The sequence below is a fragment of the Meles meles genome, chromosome 9, assembly GCF_922984935.1.
Source record: "Meles meles chromosome 9, mMelMel3.1 paternal haplotype, whole genome shotgun sequence".
Lineage (NCBI taxonomy): Eukaryota > Metazoa > Chordata > Mammalia > Carnivora > Mustelidae > Meles > Meles meles.
This window is the reverse complement of record NC_060074.1, coordinates 4,091,521-4,114,643: the sequence shown is the minus strand read 5'-3', so window position 1 is coordinate 4,114,643 and position 23,123 is coordinate 4,091,521. Positions and strand designations below refer to the sequence as shown.

Below are 23,123 nucleotides of genomic sequence, written 5' to 3'. Positions count from 1 at the left end.
CTGCCTTCGGCTCGGGTCATGATCCCAGGGTCCTGGAATCGAGCCCCGCGTTGGGCTCTCTGCTCCGTGGGGAGCCTGCTTCCTCCTCTCTCTCTCTGCCTGCCTCTCTGCCTACTTGTGATTTCTCTCTGTCAAATAAATAAAATATTTAAAAAAAAAAAAAAAAAAGCCTAAATCATCTATCTTACTATACTGAAAAATTCCTACTTGAGAATGTCAGACTAGGTGTTAGTAGGAAACCCAGCTAGCACTGACACCACTTCAGACACTATCCAAGTTGGACACTCTCAAGGAATGACGCAGGAAAAATGCTTGAAAGGGAAGTGAGGGGCGCCTGGGTGGTGCAGCTGGTTAAGCATCCGACTCTTGATTTTGGCTCGGGTGGGGATCTGGGGTCAGGAGACCCGGAGTCGGGCTCCCGCTCAGCACCGCGTCTGCTTGAGATTCTCTCTCCCCCTCCTTCTAGCCCTCTCATGCAAACTTTCTCTCTCGCTCGCTCTCTGAAATAAATAATCCTTAAAAAAATAAAAACAATAAAGGAAGTGGTAAACGTCCCACCACGGAGGAGAAACCGGTAAGAAATGGCATGTCAGGATGCTCAAAATGTGTCCCGTACTTCTCGTTATGACAATAATTACACTTAGCACTGGTGACCGCAGCTGCTCTCCTTTCCTACGGGGCTGTGGGCCATTCCATACGAAGCACCTGACATGTACCGGATAATTATATTATCTAAGTAGCTACGAGGTATCTACCCCTCCCAAGAACCCTAGGAGTTAATCATCATTTTCCCACCGAACAGAGCAAAATGCTTAAGTTCTGAGTTGAAGTTTTTTTTTTCAGTTTGCTCAGGATTACACAGCTTGTAAGTGGAAGTGCTGGGACTCGAACCCACGTCCTAGCACATACTCTCCGCACTTAACTTACTTTGAGGTGCTGATGATGTCATGGTGAGCGGGCATGGCAGGTGAGGCTGACACGAATCCAAAAATCCCATAAAGCAATGTTCAACTGTGACTGTGAAGAGGGCAATGCCTCTGACCTTGGCCTGGAGGGGGCGAGGGACCGCTCTTCCCTGAGGAGGTCTAGGGCAATCTGAGAACTAAGGAAGTACAGGAGTCGCCCTGGGGGAAAAGGAGGGAAGAACATTCCAGGCCGAAGTCACAGGAAGTGCAAATAGGACCGGTGGGACTGAATGTGGCAAGGACTTAAAGGATAAAAAGGGCAAAGCGAGACGGGAAGGAGGGCCTGACTCAAATCTGGCGAATTCAGATTCATTACGTAAACCTGGACCTTGCACGGCCACCGCAGGACAGTGTTTCCGCGACCATGGTGAAAAGTCTTGTTGCCTAACTCAATCTAATAAACATTTACTGAGTAAAAGAAAAAAAAAAGATCTTGTCTTTATTCCAAGCACACTGGGTATTTATCTTACAGCTGATCGTAGCTGTTTTCCTTGGGAAGTAAGGGGGTGACGGAGGATAGCCGTGCCACACAGACTCTTGGAAATCTTTCCGGGTGGGGATAAAAATGGCTGTTACAGAGCAGGAACTTCTGGGCTCTAGAAAAGACATCTGCTCCATATCTAAACATCCCCAAACTGGAGATCAAAGCTGCCATGGAAGAAAGACACGCCGGCTGGAGACAAAGTGAAGCACCGCTAAGGTCACCTTGGAGGGCCTGGGATGCGGACAGAGACACACAGAAGGGGCCCCACCAAGAAAACGACAGAGCCCCTTTCTAGCTGAGATACGCGGCCGGTGACTGTGTCCAGAGCCCGGCTCCCCACCCACGAGCTGCGTGGCTTTGGGAAAATTTCCCCATTTGTAACCGTATCTACACCTCACAGAATTATTTTGAGAATAAGATGAGTTATCATGCATGTAAATACGCGATAAATACAAGCCATTATTGTACTATGAAGATTCCTTGCAGGAAAGATCACGATTTGCTACAAGCAGTGAAGGGGGGCAAACACTGGTGGCCGCCTACCGGAGGCAGCGCGCTCTCAGACCCGCACCGATGCAAGGAGCACCCGGAAAGCTTGTGAGAAACGGGATTCCCGGCTTGTTAGAGGTAAGGCCTAGGAGACCAGATGCTGCATAAGCTCCTGAGGGATCCTACCACCCCTGATCTAAGCATCTGACTTTGGGAAGTATGGTTTCAAGGCCTAGAATTTAAGACAGATTCAGTCATCAAATAAAGGATTTCATTACAGTGACTTAACTGCAACAGAGAGAATTTTATAAAACAAATTTCAAGAGTTTATTTTTCTCCAGGCAAAACGAAACAAGATGACTTGCAAAATCTACTCGTAGACAAAACCAGAACAATCAGAACCCACTCGGTGGGCAAAATAGTGTTTAGCTTTCAGCAACGGTGTTCAGGGAGTCCTTACATTTCTAGTTCCAAACAGGCCAAAAATGTCAGTATGTGCCATGCTATCAAGAGAAACATCTAAGACTGGGGTATCCATATTCTTTAATTATTAGATTTTATTTTCTGTCAAAAGTAACAGCTCATCTTCAATCAGAGAGAGAAAATGCTATTCTGCGAGCCCACCACCAGAAGTCTGCGGGCTCTTCCGCTTCCATTCGGAACTCTTCAACCCCGGTGCTATGTAATTACTGTCGGTTGTTATTTACAGGAATTCTTTACACTAACGAGTGGCCTTCAGGAAAAAAACCAAACAAGTGACTGGCTTCTGGGAAGGTGAAACCGTCGGCCTCATGCACACGTTTGGTGAACGATGTCAGAGTCTGAGAAGATTATAAACCTAAAGTATTACTCACTCCTTTCGCCCAAAACCATTACACAACCCAACACTCGGGATCTTTCTTGACCCAACCCACGAAAATGCTGCCTGGGCTCTTTAAAGGAATAAACAACGTGCATTCTTGTTTTATTTGCAAAAATAATTAGCAGCAGCTGCTACTTACATAAAATTTGCAACAGAACATATTTTACATACTGAACCCAAATATTTCAGAACTTAAAGAGCCTGACGCCAAATGAAGTATTCTGCCTTTTTTGAAATTTAAAATAAGTGCCTAACAATTAACTTTCACATTCCTTCATCTAATTTTAAAAAATGACGAAAACATTTTCCTGAGACTCAAAGGAAACAGCTGGACACATCTGTCCACTACACATCTCTGCAGTGAAAGAGAAATTCGATGCCTTAATCCCATACTTACATGTGAGGGCTCAGTTCATAAAAATTCCTGTTCCTGTAATCTTCTACTTTCTCTGGTGAATAAATGGGCAAGGACCGGTATGGGTTAACGGATACAACCACGCTTCCAATGTACGTCTGCAAAAGAGAGAACAAAAAATACCTTCATTATTACACAGGATGTGTTTTAACATCTCAAATCTCAGCGACTCATGGTTTCACACTTTTAAAAAGAAAACTGGTTCTACTGCTTGACCATTCATATTTTTTTTAAAAGATTTTATTTATTTATTTGACAGAGAGAGATCACAAGTAGATAGAGAGGCAGGCAGAGAGAGAGAGAGAGAGAGGGAAGCAGGCTCCCTGGTGAGCAGAGAGCCCGATGTGGGACTCGATCCCAGGACCCCGAGATCATGACCCGAGCCGAAGGCAGCGGCTTAACCCACTGAGCCACCCAGGCGCCCCGACCATTCATATTTTTCAAGAACACTTAATATCTCCAAAGACAGACGGTCAATAATGTTTATTCATTTTGCTGATAAATGGAAGGCACAGATTTATATGTTGAAAATACCTTTCAAAGTAAATCTCCAGATTAATTTATGATCCTGGATAAGAGTTCTCCACAGTCCTGTCACACTTGCCAAAAATTTCGTCACCAACCACAGCTAATTTTGAGCAAGAGCTACGCTTTCCCTTACTCCAGTTAGAACCGGTGTCTCCTCCTCTCATCTCTATCCTGCTGTTTCAATCCACTGTAACCCAGGGTCTTGCTCCGTCCGAACCACATCCAGACCTACCAGCCAGATCCTCTATTTTGGGGCTGGCCTTACCCCAGCCTGTCAATCTCTCAAGTGGGCCCAGACAGCATACGGCCCCATATGAGCGCCATAGTTATTATCCCTTGGGTCTTCGAACAACATGATCTCATATTCTATCGAACGTATTATAACATCAGAATTTAAATGTATTTTCTAAAGGAGAATCCATTTAATGTCAAATTTAAATTCAATGTGGAATGCAAATGTACTTCTGGAGGGATCGATGCTGTATTTTTGCAGACAGGAACCCTCTCACACTACAAAGTGGAACGCTGTTAATCTTCCCTTTCGTTTTGATCTGGATTCCCGGCAGCAAGCGTCGTCTGGTTCAGCTCATTCCGTACAAAGACTAGCAGGCTGTGAGCAAAAGTCACGTAACTGGAACTCATTTTAGTGGCTTCGTTTTTCCTTTCAGTTTCAACCTCATGGGTTGGGGGTGGTGTGGAGACATGAACAATAATACGTAAGTGATAATTTTTTTTTTTTTTTTAAGAAAGAGGTGAACGGAAAAAAGAAGAGAAAAAAGTCGGCTCTAACTTCCACACCCTTCCAGTGCCCTGCAACAAAAGGTGGCATTTGTAGAGCAACAGATTTTTCCCATATCGCCGCCGCTGGATCTGAGACTGTCAGATCCTTCTAGAAAACTGAACAGAACAGAAAACAGAACCGTGTGAGGGACTGACTTTTTTTTTTTTTTTTTAACATGGGTCACAATTATTTCAACTACAAAAGACTTTCTCTTCCAACCCAGAAAACTGAACGGGTCACCTCTACACATACTTTTTCATCCTGTCAAGCACAGGCAAGGCCACTGTTGTGAAAGAAAACTTTGTTCCCACGCAATTTTCTACATTTATTTCTGACATTCATTTCTGACATTCTGTCACTAGGACCAATTAATCTGGCCTGACAAGATTCCAAGTTTCCCAACTCTCTGCGTTTTCTAAAAGGTTTCTGCCCGCTCTAACCTACCTGGGCACGTAGGTGAGAGATTCTGGAGACTGAGTAACGGGCATAATCGCTTCTAACGAATATACCAGAATTAGCTACACTGGTAGATATGAAAATGTAATGAGCAGTTATTCTTTTAATATCTGTTGATTAAAAGATCAGCCTTCTCCAGTAGAAAAGCACAAGACTGCCCTTTTTTAAGTAATTTCTAGAACATAATAATTGAGACAAATATTTGCTGTTGGCAGAGAAACCAATGGTCAAGTTGCTCTTTAAAACCAAACTTCCCGGTGGCTAAATTCTTGATAAAAATCTGCCTCTGTAGCATTCTGACAGAGAACAACTCTGCTGCCTCAAACCCAAAATCAAAAGCCACACGACTGGGTTATAAGCTTCTCTTTGTTACTTGTGAATTTTATACACACTGAATTATGAGTGCGCCCCTCCCCCCGTTCTCTCCCTATCACCTCAAAAAGGCCTGGCCCACTGAGGATGCCCGGTCGAGGCTTGTAAACTGAATGATGGACTTTAATGGGGCCCGTTTGTCATTAAGAAAGTCCCTCGCCCAGAACTCTTCTTCTGCTGAAATACGGTCGCAAGTACCCGGCTCACGGTGCCCGATATGCTACGAAACCTTCATGCCACGTGTTGCCACCAAACAAATCCTTAAGCTCTATCCTTTCCCCTCAGGTTCCCACTGTGGGACACTGTTTGCAAAGACGGTCAGAAGAACCCTTCCATCCCTGTAGGCATAAACCTCTGAAATCTAACTTTGCCACTCTTCCTATCAAGATAGTTTATTCCTCCGGCCTTCAACTTGGACTTGTCCATGTGACCTGACTATCAAACGTCCAGCGGGACGTTACAAGATGACACACAGCAGAGGCTTGAAAAGCACCTGCGCAGGATGAACCCCCATTTCATGGCTGTGACTGGAAGCCAGGACGTGAATGGGCCTGAGTCCCACGCATGGCTGGGTGCCCTGAGCTGCAGAGCCTGGCACCCAGCTAGGAGCGAATCCATCCCAAGCCAGCCAGCCCCAGTCAGGCCACCAGAGGCCTCAGGCCAGATGCAGGATCCCGGCTGAGACCGGCAGGAGACACATCAAGCTCAGGTCCACCTAAATTGCTACCCCAGAGAACGGGGCACAAATAAGTGGTTGCTGTTCTAGGCCACTAATTTGGAGCTGGTTTGTTACCCAGCCACAATTACCGGTACCCCAACACGACTCAGGACGAAGCAGAAAAGGGGTCAAGCAGGACAAGCTTTATCAACCTAAACGAGGAACAGGGCAAGAAACGGCACTCTCTGTCCACGCTAGTTTGTGTACATGTTCCAGATACGGAGCCCCTAATCTTGAATGCCTCACTCGGTCCGTCCGCTACCGGAACGCCTGCCCTTGCTGTTTGTGGGTTTCTTCCTTGAAGGGTCTATGTGCGTTCGTCAGAGATTTAAATATGCCCACACTGTGTCAACAGAGTAACTTCAATGTTCCGTCACAGTCCGACTTTCCGGAGACACAGAAGTGTTCCTCATGGCAGCTGCCCAGCTGCGCGGGGCTTCCGATTCCACTCTGGCCCTGGCAGCTCTCACTCCGCACGCGGGCAGCCGCGGTCCCGGACTACAGCTCCTCTCCCGGGGTCAGGACAACAGCACCAGACAGTTCATGTTCACGTCAATTAACATCTGGGCTTACAAATGAGAAGACGTCATTATTTCTCTAACAAGCCACAGTGGATTATTTAAAGTCGGTATCTTCTTATTGCGCCGGGCTCTAAAAAGAACTCTGCACTAACTCATTCAGCCGCCGTTGGCATTAAGAGGTTGGAGACAGGACACAGGGTTTCTTAGAGTCCAGCAATATGTACTAAAGGCTGGGTGTGTCCAGTTGATTGTGAATATGCCACGGAGAAAAACAGGAGGAAAAAAAGCAAAGCTTATAGATCTTCACAAAAGGGAGAAACAAACATCATCCCTTGTCCCCTCTCTCCCGCCCCGAGTGCCACTCACGTACTTGACTGGGAACCTGTGTCCAGCTTGGATAGTGCCTGCACCACCAGGGCCCACAAAAGGCCTCCCGCGGCTCAGTCCATTTCTCAGCAAACCGCTTCGACGGCTGCGCTCACGTCTCAATTTTGTCCCTGCGGCCCCAAAGAACCCAGAGAAACTCCGACTGGAATCTGGATATTCTCCCATCAAGCAGATGACACTGCAAGGGACTCATTTCCTGTAATGGCCAAGACTATCTCCCAATTAGGTTCTCTCCACCTTCTCTAATGGAGACAAGCCTGGCTCTCGTTTCCCTAGTATGTATGTATGTATTTGCTCAGTCAACCTCCTAACCTCCTCCTAACCATCTCTGCCACTTCCCGGCTCACCACCTCCGTGTTCCCAGCCCTTGGCGCCCGCAAGGACTCAGGCACACACACGACCACCACAACACGGGAAAGCCCCCTTTAGTCCTGCTGCCCTGTGGGACTAGCCTCTGCGGCCTAGGAAGGAAGGAAAAAGGAGTCTGGGGGTGGGGGGGAACAAGGAGGAAAGAAAAGGGGAGAGAGAGAGGAAAAGCTCTAACTTTTTATAAATGGCACATTCGATTAGCAACTTTATCTTTCATTTCTCAAGGGCAGACATTAAATCAAAAATGTACAAACATTCCTAAGTCAAAACAATCTCCGTCTTCATATTTCAGATATCTGCAGCATTCCAGAACAGATGCCTTGTGAATAACCAAATAATACTCAAGAGTATTCCTATTGTGATCACAGAGAAAGCTGAAGTCCCTCCCTGGAGGACTTGCACCCAGTGATTCAGGACATAGAAGAAAGGCTCCCGGTATATGTAACCCAAAGATCAGGCATTTGCATCTTTCAAGGTCTCCCCAGCTGTGGCTCAGTCGGTTAAGCCTCTGCCTTTGGCTCGGGTCATGATGCCGGGGTCCTGGGGCTAACCCCATGCGGCCTCCCCACTCAGTGGGGTGCCTCCTTCTCCCTTCACCCTCTGCCCCTTCACCCCCCCAACATCCCGCCCTGTCTCCTGCTTTCTCTTGCTCTCTCTCTCTCTCAAATAAATAAATAAAATCTTTTAGAGCAATTTTTTAAGTCTCCCCGGATAAAGTCACGTGTAACCACAGGTGAAAACCACAGGCTGTGGTCTTCCCCTTCAGGACCCACAGAACCGTGTTTTAGTAACGATGGCAGCAGCCGTGACAGTGTCGCCGCCGACCATCTTACTGTCCTCTTTAAATATTCCAAAGTGATCCATTCCGTAAACATTTCTAAAAGGAGAGAAAATCCTTCCGGCCTCACTTACTTTCATCTTCGCCACATTTCTAATAAACCCAGCCCACTACAGAGGAACAGCAGCGGCATCTCTAAATCTGAGCCATTGTGTAGCCGAATGTCTCAGAAGGTCAACTGTGACTGTGACCGTAAGAAATAACTTTTCATCACGATGAAGTGTGTGTGCTCGAGGGTATATTTACACACATGTACACACATATGTATGAAACAAAACCTCCATGAAACCCTAAATACTCTTACCATCTGTGACACACTGATAGTATTTGCTCAGTTCTAGTCATTACAGATTTAAAAAAAAAAAACAAAAAAACTGCTGGTCCTAACCCACCAAGTGGTTTTTATCACCCATTAATAGGTTGAAACTTACAGTTTAACAAATACTGCTACAGAGCACTTCTTAACCTTTTTCAAGTTGTCGATCCCTCTGAAATGCCAATGAAAGCTACGGGACTTCCAACTTCTCCCCAGAAAAAAACATAAATGTGATAGGTTTATAACAGTTTGAGTACAGTTGATAAACTGAGTTGAGAACTCCTATCCTAGATCTTGGATACCAGCCCTTTGTCCGTAGTGTCATTTGCAAATACCTTCTCCTGTTCCAGGGGTTGCCTCTTAGTTTTGTTGACTGGAGCTACCCTATGACTCAGGAATTGCACTACTGGGTATTTGCCCCAAAGATACAGATGTAGTGAACAGAAGGGCCATCTGTACCCCAATGTTCATAGCAGCAATGGCCATAGTCGCCAAACTGTGGAAAGAACCAAGATGCCCTTCAACAGACAGATGGATAAAGAAGATGTGGTCCATATATACAATGGAATATTATGCCTCCATCAAAAAGGATGAACACCCAACTTTTGTATCAACATGGACGGGACTGAAGGAGATTATGCTGAGTGAAATAAGTCAAGCAGAGAAAGTCAATTATCATATGATTTCACTTACTTGGGGGAACATAAGGAATAGCATGGAGGACATTAGGAGAAGAAAGGGAAAAATGAAGGGAGGCGGGAAATCAGAGGGGAGACAAACCATGAGAGACTGTGGGCTCTGAGAAAAACAAACTGAGGGTTTCAGAGGGAAGGGGGGTGGGGAGATGGGTAAGGCCCATGATGGGTATTAAGGGCACGTGTTGCATGGAGCACTGGGTGTTACACGCAAACAATGAATCATGGAACGCTACATCAAAAACTAACGATGTACTACAAAGTGACTGACGGAACATAACATAACATAACGTAATAAATATATAAATAAATGAATAACAAATTTTTTTTAAAGATTTTATTTATTTGACAGAGATCACAAGTAGGCAAAGAGACAGGCAGAGAGAGAGAGAGAAAGAGGGAGAGAGAGAGAGAGGAGGAAGCAGGCTCCCTGCCTAGCAGAAAGCCCAACGTGGGACTCGATCCCAGGACCCTGAGATCATGACCTGAGCTGAAGGCAGAGGCTTAACCCACTGAGCCACCCAGGTGCCCCAATAAATAACAAATTAAAAAAAAAAAAAACTACCCTAAGGGAAGAAGCAATGGTCATTAATGGAAAAAGGAAAAGAGACAGAGGGAAAGAGAAACTAAGAATGAAATAAAAAAGAGGAATAAGAAGTGATCAAATTAATTCTGAAAGCATCAAAACGAAGAGCTGTTTAGCGTAAGAGCCAACAGCCTGGCTCAGCTGGCCTGAGTGCTTTATCACCCAGCACCGGGTCAACACAGCATGGCCACCAAAGGACAGCACGAGAGACAGTGTTCTGGTTTGGATGACAAGGATATACACAATACATTTTGGGACGGTATCTAACCAAAAGAAACCAAAGAAAGTTTCAAGTTAAATAGTGAAGCACGGTTTGGATATTTTTCAAGTCTCAATTACGTGGCACCGTACGCACGTTCGACCACAATGCTAAATGAACAAAACATTAGTGTACGTACAAAGAAAAGTCGGAGAGTTTCACGTCTTTCACATCATAGTTCTTCCCCGGACAACATTAATATCCTTAGAAGCCCTGAATTCTGAAAGTTTACACTTCAATTCCCCATATGAAATTGAAAATAAAATTATAACTAAACCATAAAATACACATATGAAAGCCTTACAATGACTTGTTTTCACCACCCTGACTTCTTTGATGCTGCTTTCAATATCGATTTCTTTCAAACTGTGTTTTTAAAGCCCCTGCTTTGCTGACCAGGCATCCCCATTTGCCTATCTACCAGCTTCTCGACCAACTTCAGAATGAATTTGTCACCTGTGTTCCAGTCTCCACAGTTCCTGAGCAACTCATGCGCAGACCTATCAAAGTGCTCGCACGGGGGCGCCTGCGTGGCTCCATGGGTTAAGCATCTGCCTTCAGCTCAGGTCGTGATCTCTGTGTGCTGGAACCAAGCCCCACATCATGCTCCCTACTCGGTGGAGGGGGCTGGCAGGAGTCTGCTTCTCCCTCCCCCTCTGCCTCCTCCCCCCTCTGTGCTTGCTCTGCTCTTTCAAATAAATAAAATCTAAGCAAAAAAACTGCTGGCATAAAACATGCACTTAAACACCTTTTTACTAAAGTCTCCCTCAGCTGCCCTGAGACTCTCCATCTTACTGTCCATAACAACGGAACACAAAGAAGTTAAGTGGTCTGACCACATTTTCTAACACAAGTGCAGCTAGGACAAGGAGCCAAGAGTCCACTCTCCTTTCCTCAGAGCACACCATCATGGTATTTGTTAGGCCTGTGCAGCTCGGGGGAAAGGGGGCCAAGCAAAATGCAGATCATAGAAAACCGGGTTGTACAACGCCTTCTGAGAGCGTCTTTACCTTTGTATAATAGAGAGCCACTCTGGTGGGTAGAAGCCTCCTATCTGAGGACCTGAGGAATGCTGAAACCCTCATGCCACCAGGTTTAAACAAAAAAGGATGAGGGAGAGGAAAATATGTAGTTACAGGGAAAATTTCTTATCTCAACAGAAAAGACTTTTTTTTTTTAATTTTTTTTTTTTCATTTATTTGACAGAGAGAAATCACAACTAGGCAGAGAGGCAGGCAGAGAGAGAGGAGGAAGCAGGCTCCCCGCGGAGCAGAGAGCCCCATGTGGGGCTCGATCCCAGGACCCTGGGATCATGACCTGAGCCAAAGGCAGAGGCTTTAACCCACTGAGCCACCCAGGTGCCCCCAGAAAAGACTTTTTTTGTTTTAACGTTTATCCCAGCACACAAAGTGTGTGCCTCCATCGTGAAGACATGCAAGACACTGTATAAAAATTACCCTTGAATGTCAGAGAAATAAACCAGGAGAGTGGCAAGGCAACAGGCAACATTTCATGAATTATCTTACTTAGTGCTAATGATTTAGCCTAAAATGGCCCCAAAAAAGCATTAAAGAATGTGTAAGATTCCTCCAAATCCCGGGATCCATGCCACTCTCAACGGCATAGCAATACCACTTCAAATCCAACATGGGTCAGGAGCCAGGTAAAAATGTCCCTTCCCATGGCTGCACCCCTGCCTTGACAGAACTCAGGCCACAACCTCTGAAGAAGTGACAAGGCAGTCACTAAGGGCCTCCTTTATGCAAGGCATAGTGGGAACCCAAAGACGCTCCTGTGGTCTGTGCTCCTGAGTGGCTTATACTAGAGCTTAGGGGGTGAGACTGATGAGAGGAGACTTCTATATCATCAAACGTAAAACTTAAAGAGTTCTGGAGCCACAAAAAGAGATGAAATAAGATTTCAGCAATTCCTGGTTAGATGAGTATCCGTCTTCTTATTGCCTAGGTGCGTGCTTTGGGTCTCCGTCAAGTAACAGTCCCTGTGAACTGCAGAGATCCAAGAACAATCCAGAAAGTTGGAAGATGTGAGCAGGTCGAAAAGGATGGGCATGACCAACATAAAGTAATATTCCCCCAAAGAGTGGCATAAGAGAAGTCAGGTTTTAGGTAAAGACTGAACTCCTCTTTTTAAAAAAATTTCACAAAGACAGTTGAGTCTCCAAAAGTTTTTTATAGTATGAATTGCCAGAGACTCAAAATGGTCATCTGTACGCCCAGGTCCAGCACAGCACTGATCCCCCTGGCAAAAGGCGGAAGCAGCCCAAGTCCATGGATGGAAGAATGGATAAACAACAAGAGGTAGAGAGACACTGGAATATGTTCAGTCTTAGAAAGGGGGAAATTCTGGCAGATGCTCCAACATGGATGAAAACATAGACAGAGGCACAAAGGCCTACCCACCCAGATTTCAAAGACAGGAACGAGACAGCTTGCCTCGAGCAAAGACCTCCGGTGAGTAACAGCCCAGGAAACGAAACTGGGCTCCAACGGCAGACAGCCTCAAGTGTCAGGGTGAGGAGATGAGTTCCATCGAGTCTGAGAGTAGTTCTGAAGTCAGAGTCAGCGTGCGCTCACTCTCTGTCTCTCGCTCTATCTCAAATAAAGAAATCCTTAAAAACCGGGGTGCCTGGTGGCTCAGTCAGTTAAGCATCTGACTCTTGGTTTTGCCTCAGGTGCTGATCTCAGGCTCATGAGATCAAGCCCTGCATTAGGCTCCACGCTCAGTGGGGAGTCTGCTTGGGACTCTCTCCTCTGCACAGCCCCCACCCCAGCTCACAAGCATGCACTCATGCTTTCTCTCGCTCTCTCTCAAATAAATAAATAAATCTTAAAAAAAAAAAAAGAGTGAGTGCGTGGAGTGAGGGGGTTAGACGCTGAAACGGACTGACTTATTCTTGAGCTCTTCACGCAGACTCTCCGTCATACAGAACTTAACGCTTCAGATGCATTTGAAATACTATGTGAACCTTGGTTCCAAGTTACCGGGCAAAGTTTTTCAGTTTTGTGTGAACCTGGGTAATATACTTAACTCCTCCGAGCCTGTTTCCTCACCTGAACAAGAAGGAGGACACTGGTTCCTCCTTTGTCTAATTTGAGGGTTAATCAAGATTCTGTATTCAACCAGTAAACACAGCACCCAACGCACAGCCAGTGTCCCATAAATCCTACCTATCGTGATCACAGAAACTCCCAGTTTGGCTCTGCTAGAACCTGCTGGCCACCGTGACTAGCCAAGCGAGGCTCCGAAAGCCTACGACATCACTAATATCTCGGCGAAATTCATTAAGGGTCCTATAATGCCAAAGTCTTACAAAATGGTCTTTGTATACAGGGACTTGAAGAGTTACCAGATGAGCACATGAGGTCCGTCTCAATGAAACTAATATTAAAACCCTAGGAACCCGAGGAAATGATTATATAAGACAAGCTGGTCCAATCTTCAGAGACGACAGCATGCTATTCACTCCATGAGGAGGAACTGGCCCTTCTTGGGTCTCTCCGACCCTGGGAATCTGATCACAAGACACCAAGACATTATGTGCCACAGTGTTTTCAATTACCCATTTGTAAGATTTCCCAGATTCCCTCGAAAAGGACTTTTGTCTTGTTGGTTTTTCTTAAAAACACAGTTTGGTCTAGCTAACACTCTGGTTGGTTTTTTAGACACAGTTCAAAATTGTGAAAAACTGCCAGAGTGAAAAAATTACAGGTGTGAGGCCCATAACCAGTGTAGCCTACTGTCCGGCTCTTCTACCCAGCGCAGCGGCATTCGTGTGTGCGCCTCACACAGTTCTAGGAACACACCTGTGATACTTACGCAAAATACATATACAACTCATACTAATAATAGCCTATATTCACAGAAGAAGGAACCGAAGGCACTCAAAGGTTTTAAAAACCTTCCCAAGGCTGGGGACTGGGTGGCTCAGTTGGTCAGGCGTCTGCCTTCGGCTCAGGTCATGATCTCAGGATCCCGGAATCCAGTCCCGCATCATCGGGCTGCCTGCTCAGCAGGGAACCTGCTTCTCCCTTTCCCTCTGGCTCTCTCTCTTTCAAATGAATAAATAAAATCTTAAAAAGAAAAAAAGACTTGCCCAAGGTCTCACCATTAGTGATAGTTTCGTGCCAAAGCTCTACACCAGAGTCTGTGACAGTAGAAGAGAGACTCCTTCAACTGCTCAGCACAGAGATGCGGCAAGGTGCATCAAGTACCGAGTTCTACTGCACTAAGAAACCCCCAGGAGTCCCTGAACAACCCATCAGCAAGCTACAAGCAAAGCTGGGACCCAAGCGAGAGTATGGATGCAAGGTGGCATCACACCAAGGCAACACAAGAAGGTGAACGCTTCCTGTCCGGTTCCACTAGCCACGTGCTCGTCCCCTGCTCATGTTTCGGCTTCTTCTGGGCCTGCTACCAACTGTTTTTCTCCCTGTCTACTCCACAGCTGGTCCACTTAGAAGATGCTTATTCGCAGTTTCTGCTCACAACGGGGGCCATCACGGCTTCACTACACCATGACTGCCAGCATCTGCTTTCACTGACGTTTTATTTTTTCTGTATTTCTCAATCCTAAGTGTAAGGAAAGAAATAAGTCCTGCTTATCTTTTTATGTCTGCTGTGCCGTAAGTCACTGGTCTTAGATCCGGAGCCCATATGTAGGCCAGAGGCCACCCAAACCATGGCTGCCAAGGGAGGCCAGCAAGCTGGTCAGGCATGGTCACTGTTAGCCCAAGGCTTGACTGAAGTGCCGTCATATTATAATCCTCTGTTCCTGTGCCCGTCATTTCAGACTACGAATTAGAGAACTATATATGAGTTCTATGCCACGTTGAAGTACTGGCTAAAAATACCGTCTCGGGCAGCCTTTATTTTAGAGCAGGGTAACACAATACTATAATATTGTTGTTGAGATAAACTCTATTACGAGACAAGTATTTTCCAAATATGTATCGTTCTCCAGACCTAACAAAAGCCTCTCAGCTACGGTACAGAGTGGTCCTGAGTTACAGGTATATTACAAGCTGAAAACAGTATTTGCAACACAACAACAATGAAAACTGTTCAATGAATACCAAGTGGGGGGCAGGAAAAAGAGGGAGGAAGAGAATGGGACACAGGGAGGGTAAGAGAAAGACTGTAATTACAAGGAAATCTCAGTGTCTGAAACCTTCAAGAAAAGTTCCTCTGGGTTTCCAAGGTTTGCAGATGGTCATGGCGCCTGCCAGGTCCTCCACGCCTGCTTTGTGCCAGGCACCAGGCTGAGGCCCCGTAATCCCCACCTCGACTCAACAAGATAAGCATCGTGATCCCTACTGAGTGGATGAGAACTCACACCGCTCACAGTGGTTGTGAGTGGCCAAGAGTCAAGCTTGGGTCTATGTGTCAAAGGCCTGCGCCTTTTCCAACATGCCACACTGTACCTCAGCCTCCAGCCCTCCAAAACAGTCTGAGACACGCTTTAGAAATAAGGATGGTCATTAATAGAGATCTGTGGTATAGATGTCACACCAGAATTAGGTGCCGGGGGGAGCGGCAAGCTGAGCTGGTCATGTCACTTGGCCACATGCCCCTTGTGCTGGTCTGCTCCCCCTCCTCTATTTTATGCTCATAAAGGTGAAGGACCTCACGCAACTGTCAATATCCTGCCATCCAGTGACCATGATGAAAACAACCTCCTCCCAAGGCCTCCTCCCACCTCCCAGAGGGGCAAGCGTCATCCCAACAGCTGCTTTCACTTTTCTTGGACTAGCAAGTGCCTGCGCCTTTAGAACGGAACACACTCCACACCACCCGAGTTCACGTCACTGTGCTGCTGAACGCTAACCCAACATGTGGGAGTGCCGTCACCTCAGTTATGTGCCTGCATTGTTGAGACTGCCTTGTTCCAAATCTACACATTCTTCAATTGCACACTTAATTACTTTGGATAGCACACTGCAGACTGCGGATACTAGGACATCAGGGCTATCACTAAACGCCCGCAGCAACCATGTACCATCAACAGGACGAACGTTCAAAGAGTGAACTCTGGAGCCAGACGTCCTGAATGTGAATCCCAGCTTGACCACCTACTTCCTGTGTGATCTTGGACAAGTGACAACCTTTCTGAGCCTCAGTTTCCTTCTAGTAAAATCAAGATAATTTAAAAGCCTACAATGTGTGGGACTTTAATAAAAAGTAAGTGAACAAATATATACAAAGTGCTCAGAACAGCACACGGTAGGGACACCTGGGTGGCTCAGTCAGTTACGCCTCTGCCTTCGGCTCTGGTCATGATCCCAGGGTCCTGGGATTGAGCCCCACATTGGCTCCCAGCTCAGTGGGGAGCCTGCTTCCCTCTCTCCTTCTCCCTCTGTGTGTATGTCCTCTCTCACTCTCACTTTCTCAAATAAATGAAATCTTAAACAACAACAACAAAAAGAATAGCACACTATCCAATAAGACTTAATAAATGTGAGTCGTTACCATTTACCATTTTACCAATAATAAACCAGTCTCCAGGGGGTTAAGGCACTTGTCCTAGGTCTCAGAGACAGTAAGTGGCAGAGTCGCGACTGGTGCTTGGGTCTCTGCTTCTCGTACCTACCACACTGCCGTCAAGACATACCTCCACTGCGGGCCCAAGGCCAGGCCTTCATTCCCTGCAGCTCAAACCTCAAACATGGTGTTGCCCAAACATTTAAATTAATATTTAACAAGTATGACATAGTGATACAAACATTTCAAGCACTGCAGGGCGCCTGCATACTGAACCCACTTTGTGCCCACTTTGCAAGCTCTAAGAGGAAGAAATTTTCCAGTCACCAAAGGCTTTAAGATTGCTGAGGCAGGTTGACACCAGAGAGCTGTCACCAAAAATGACTGTTTGGAAAAATATGATAAAACTGTCCAAGAGATACTGTGCTCAGAAATTAGACACAACATTTCTCTTCAGCCTTGTGGTCGCTCTTCTTTACCAGCGTTATCTAGCCTTCCAGTGCGTTCCAAACACTTTCCAATGCTATCTCCACTCCTAACACTCTGGGAAACACACGCAACGTGAGCTTCACATCTCCTGAAGGTCTCCCTTTTCAGTGAGCTCAGCAGGCACAGTCTGCTCACGATGAACCACTTGTCCCCTATCAAGTCTAGGCATCTCATGGCGCCAAGTCAGGGAATACTTCCTCCTTTCCCTCCTGGGTCTAGGCGGGATGGACGGTGACAGTAAAAATGGATCTTTTTTTCACTCAAACATTTATGGGTCTGGATTCTCTGGGCAAAGAGCCCTCTTCTTCCTACTTCCAACTCCAGAAAACAATTTGATTTGTTCCTCAAGCTAACAGAATCTGGAAAGCGACCCACCACTCTCTAAACTACGATTACTTCTAGAAATGAGACTGGATAACTGGGTGGAGAAAAACCCCATTTCTATGTTATGCGTGCCTGTACCATCTGAATTATTTTTTCCAAAATCGTAATTGCAATTTGAAGAAAAAGATATTTTTAAAGCAAATTTTAAAAAGAAAAAAAGATGGGAGAACGTCCCGGGAGCAGGAATGACACTAAACTGGATGTCTGCACGCCAGCCCCGCTCTCGGCCAATGTCCCCGTGAGCCTGGAAGAGGATCCAGCCTCCAGTGAGACCTGGCCAACACAGCCCGATGACCGAGCAGAGGGCCCAGGTCAGCCCTGCCCCCAACACCTGACCCACAGAAATGATGAGATAAGAAACGTATGTTATTACAAGTTGCAAAGTTTGGGGGAAATTTGTCATGCAGCAACAGAAAACTAAGAAGTCATTACTGCCAAATTCCCAGGAATTTTCCCTCTACCCCTAAGCTGTGTAAGTGGAAAGTGTTTTTGAAACTTCGAGTAAGTATATAAAGGTTAGCGGGTATTGTTGTTCATATACTTTGCACTACTTTCAACTGAGCCGACCGTGCACTCACAGCTGCTTCAAAGCCACTACGAAAGTAACTTTGATTTCCTCCTTGGGGGACCCTAAGTCCAGCACTAACTTCGAAAAATTCAGACAATCTTTACTAGACTTTCAAAGCAGTCACTTTCACGTCTACAATTAGTTCGACTTCAGATCCTAAAACTGGACGAATACAGCCCTCCATATCCGGATGATCCCCAACGGAACAATTCCGATAGAAAACAAACTAAACTGCCTTGCCAGCACCAAAAATACTTCTTGTCAGAGAACAGACACCTTGGTGCTTCGGTTTCCAAATTTGCCCTGGGCCTTGTTCTCGCCTAAATTGCAGCTTTCCTATTCCTGAACAGAACCACAGTCCTGAGCAGCCACCCTAAAAACAGAACCGTGTCTGGGTGGGTCTCCTCCAGGGCAAGTCCACATGAAATCCTGCCGCCATTCCGTCCGGCCAGGGGCGGGGGGAGGCCGGAAGAAGGGCTGACAAAGGCAGAAAGAGTTCAGAGGAGCGATGCTCCGTCCTGCCACAACCAGCATTTCCCAACACGGATCCCACACAGACTGCGAGACCGAAAGGCACATCCTGCAACTTGTCCCAGCTGGAACCGAACTCTGCCCAGAGGGAGGCATAAAAGCAAACAGAGTCTCTGACCCTGCCTGTTACCTCATTGGGCCAACGTTCCCTTGCTCTCCTCTCACCTGATCCTCTCCACGTCCGAAGGAAGAGCTCTTACTGCAGAGATCACACCAACCTCTGCAGCTGTCCCAGATTTTGGAACGCTACCTGGCCACAAACAGGATGGTGAACCAACGTGGGGCTTCGGCGCATGAATCCACCTCAAGGCAAAGCATGGATGTTGCTGAACATGCCCTCGAGTATCTTCCATAAAAGTATCTGATCCCATCTTTACGGGGATCCCGATTCTAGCACTAACTTGGAAAAACTAAGACAATTTTTACTCGACTTTCAAAGCAGTCACTCACAGTTACAATTGGTTTAGCTTAAGATCATGAAATTGGACTAATTCAGCACTCTACATCTGGATGACCCCCAACCTGAGAATTCAGATAAAAAGCAAACTAAGTGTACTTGTCAGCACCAAAAATATGTATTACTCAAAGGGCTGCAAGGAGCATAATGGACAAAAACAAACCCATATGCATTACAGAAGGGAATAAAACTGAATTACTTTGGAAACAAAAATTTCAACAAAATTTCTCTGACATGGATGGACTTCAACTATGTTCCCAGAGTCCCTGAGGCACCTATTTACTCTTCTCTGCCATTAGGAATTCTTTGGGAGAAAGTCTGAGAAGCATGCCTTTGGGCACACCTGAAGCCTAGAACTCAAATGATATACGCTTCCCGTGGGGCATATGCTTTTGGTACCAACATCCACAAAGGCACTCACTACAAACTCCCCATCAAACACGGGACGGGTTCACAACAGGGACCTCATCCACATTAACTCCTCTTTCTTCCCTTCCTCTTCTTAACAGGGTCATCAATACATCTGGTTGGGTATTCACCTACTTACACACAGCCCATCTACTCTGGAAAAAGCTGACCCTATACCAGTCTTAGGGGTGGACATCATGATCTAGAAAGTTGAAAATTTCTACCTAGAGGCCAACCAGTCCCTTGTGAGAGCTCTGTGACGGCAGGGACTATTTCTTATCCCCAGATACTGGGCGTGTGGAGGCAAGTGGATAGACTATAGGATGGTGAAGACGGTCCCCTGATCTTGAGCTGGCTCACGAAGGAGCTGTTAAGTCTATACAGACACCCAGAGTCCCAAAGTCTGAGCCAAGGTCCTTCCATTCACTGGCCCCCTTATCAACCATGGCTTCTGAACACAAGAATAACCGTTTTTGTTCATATGGTGGATCGTGGTGGACCATCATCCATTTCTACAGTATAAAACTATGAGACTACAAAAAAGATTAAAAAAAAAAAACAAAAACCTGTACTTTCATGGTCCAGGAAACAATTTAAAAACAAGGTAAAGTACAAGACAGTAAAACACTGTATGTCATATTAACTTGGCCTCTGGCATCAGGCTAACAATTCTGCAGCGACCTATGAACAAAAGCAAAGCAGGAACAGTACCAAAATAAAAGAGCCAGAAACAGATTTCTCAAGGGGGATATACATGACATATGGGGTTACAGAGGTGTAATGATCAAATTTAGTGTATAGTATTTTTTTATTACCAAAAACAATACATGCTTGATTTAATGAGATCTATAATATGGAGATCTAAAAGGGTAACCCTTCCCTGACCCCCGTATCTCATTCCACCCTGGTGCCCGAAGTTACCGTGCCTTTCTCTATAAACACGTGTGCACATCCACAAAACCCTCAACAAAAAAAAGAAGGATCATACTATACACAATTCCTCTGTAACTTTTTTTTTTTTTTGGCTTCAAATAGAGAATGCCCAACCTCCCAACATGATGTATGTTTCGTTGTAAAATGAAGGCACACATCTCATGGAAATGGTAGCCCTCACATGCCTTGGAAAACATTAATTGAGATGACTATCTGGAAGCAGAAAATGGCTTTCTGCTTCTGTTTCTGTTATACCAGAAAGGGCATTCCTCAAATGGTTAGAAAATAAAATTAGGTAGGGCTGAAACCCAGACATTTCGTCTGCTGAAGACCCATCAACATTAACATTTAGCGTTTTGTTAACATTTAGCGTTTTGTTAAAAAGGGGATTGTATTATCTTAGTCGGCACAAAAAATCAGGTATGTGAATGCCTGTAATGGGCTGCTTTCCATCCGATTTTCAATCCCACTAAAAGTGATCTGTGTTTCTTCGAGCCAAAAAGAAAAATGATCAGCAGCGTTACTTAGGATAGGACTGATTCCTCCTATCTCCATCTCAAAGACCAGTGTTTAAAAGTCTGTCTTTTATTGGCTGTCAGACCACGCTTTCAATGAAAGCCGCAGAGCCCGACACTTTCCCACCTGAAAGCTGAGCCGCTCCACTCTGCGGGAAGGGGACACCGGCCTTGCTGCCAAGCCAAGCGGGACCTCCTCCCCGGCCTACAGCAGACTTTATACCTTTTCCACTTGCATCCAATCTCCATAACTCCATCTCTGAACTTGGGATCTGGTTATCACGCTAACACTCTGCAAGTATTATGTGCACATCTCAAGCGACTGTCAACCTCACCTACTTTCAGCAACACAAATCCAGAAAGATAAAAAGTTCAAGTTCCAGAGGACGACTACCGTTTCCTTAAGAAATGAATTATCCTGGAGTGTCTGGGGGGCTCAGCCGGTTAAGCGTCCAACTGTTGATTTCGGCTCAAATCATGATCTCAGGGTCGTGAGATGGAGTCCCTCATCAGGCTCCACGTTGTGTGTGGAACCTGCTTAAGATTTATGTCTCTCCCTCTCCCTCTGCCCCTCCTACCTCAACAAAAGAAATTAGTTATCCGAAGTCATCCCTGAAACATTACTGGCTAACTGGAAAGGAGGACTGTTTGTGGCCTAAAATAATTCAGTTTTACATATCACATTTTTAAACTATATTCATCCCACAAAAGTAATAATTAATCATACTCGTATCGTTTACAAGCTCTCTATTTATATTTCTTCTTACTGTTCCCACACTGACAGACAGAAAAATATGAAGCATGCCCCAATAATCCAACTCATCTCCAAATAGACACGCTACAAAAAGGGGGGGAAGGACTCGGGAGAGAGGCCGGAATCTAGTGAAACCACTTCCCTCCAATGCACCCTGTTTCCGTCTCAGCTGCTGGGATGGAGGATCGGCGCCCCGTCCTCTTAGTTTAGTTCACAACACAGCTCTACCTGAAGAGAGGCAAACTTCTGGGCTTTATCCAAATTCCTAAAAACCCACACATGGAGGTATTTTTTAACTCATGTTTTAAATGTATGTACGGAACTCAACAATTAAACTCACAACATGAAATCATTTATAAAGAATTTCTAGTACATAAACGTTCTCCTATTATCATCGATCTTCATGTTTTCATTTTTGTATATGACACTACGCTTCCATATAGCGGGACAGGACTACTCCGAAATCTCCAGGGAGCAAACATATATCCTTATCCGATAATCTGCTTCTGCCTCTCGACTAACGACAAACGTCAACAAGGTTCATGTCTTTCTTGACAGTCACTGCCTTGCATTTTAATGAGTAGTTTCCCAGAGGTTAAAATGCTCATTTTCTGAAGGCATCCAGGAAGATGCCTGTGGATGTTACAGCTCCTCCCGAATATCTGTTCCTCAGGACAGGAACTCAGTATTCCACTGGCTCTCCGACACCTCCAACACCCAGTGCGATACTCTGCACACAGTCGGCACTCCATAAACACCATTCGGAAAACAGCCTCATTGACTCTAACCGGTATTGCTCGCGTGCCAAACGAGCAAACCAAAACTCTCTGTGAGAGTAGAAACAAATTCTTCTGGACTCTACCAGACAAAGAGAAAAAAGTAGAGTCTGGAGAAGAGAAGCCAGTTCTTGGCCACAAAACCCCAGGTCTAAGCCCCACAGGCAACCTTCGGCGTATACTCACATAGATTTCATTATGGTCAAAGCGCTTCTTGAGGTTGTTGATGAAGGTCTCCTCATTGAGAGGTTCTAAAAGAACCATATCTCCAACCCCAATCATATTGTCCAGAAGTGACGTTTTCACCTCCATTTTGGCCATTGTCTCTTCCTGGAGGAAAGAGGAGGAAAAGGGAAGATTTAAATGGGCAAAATTATTTCAGATGGGCTCTTAGCACCACTGGAGAAATGAAACACGTGTAGTTTCAAAGGGCACTCGTCTGCCTCTCAAGTGCCCTCACCTCCCCTCCAACCTACGCCAGAAACCCCAGAGCCAACCGCAGCCACTGCCAAGCTGCCAGAAGCGCCATGTGCGCGAACCTCCCTCCCAGATCGCCGTCCCAGGCTAAGTCCATCTACAGAAGGAGCCACTCGGATACCAAGGTCTTCATTTTCTTTTTTTTTTCTTTTTTTCTTAACTGAAGTATGGCTGACGTGCAATATTATATTAGTTTCAGGTGTACAACATGGGATTCAACACGAACATGTATTACAAGATGCTCACCACAGTAAGGGTTCTTACTGTATTATTACTATGTTATTACAGCATT

At 45.6% G+C, this 23,123-nt stretch overlaps 1 protein-coding gene across 6 annotated transcripts in view; it reads right to left on the bottom strand.

Moving 5' to 3' along the window:
• MYO1B (myosin IB) overlaps window positions 1-23,123 on the bottom strand; it is a 179,708-nt gene that overhangs the window by 125,282 nt on the left and 31,303 nt on the right. For all 6 annotated transcript variants that reach the window (XM_046018231.1, XM_046018233.1, XM_046018235.1 and 3 more), the window contains exons 2-3: window positions 22,541-22,684; window positions 3,198-3,313 (exon numbers count right to left, since the gene is read on the bottom strand). In XM_046018231.1, coding sequence (XP_045874187.1) covers window positions 3,198-3,313; window positions 22,541-22,675 — 251 coding nt within the window. In that variant the 5' untranslated portion in view covers window positions 22,676-22,684. The remainder of the gene's footprint in view (window positions 1-3,197; window positions 3,314-22,540; window positions 22,685-23,123) is intronic.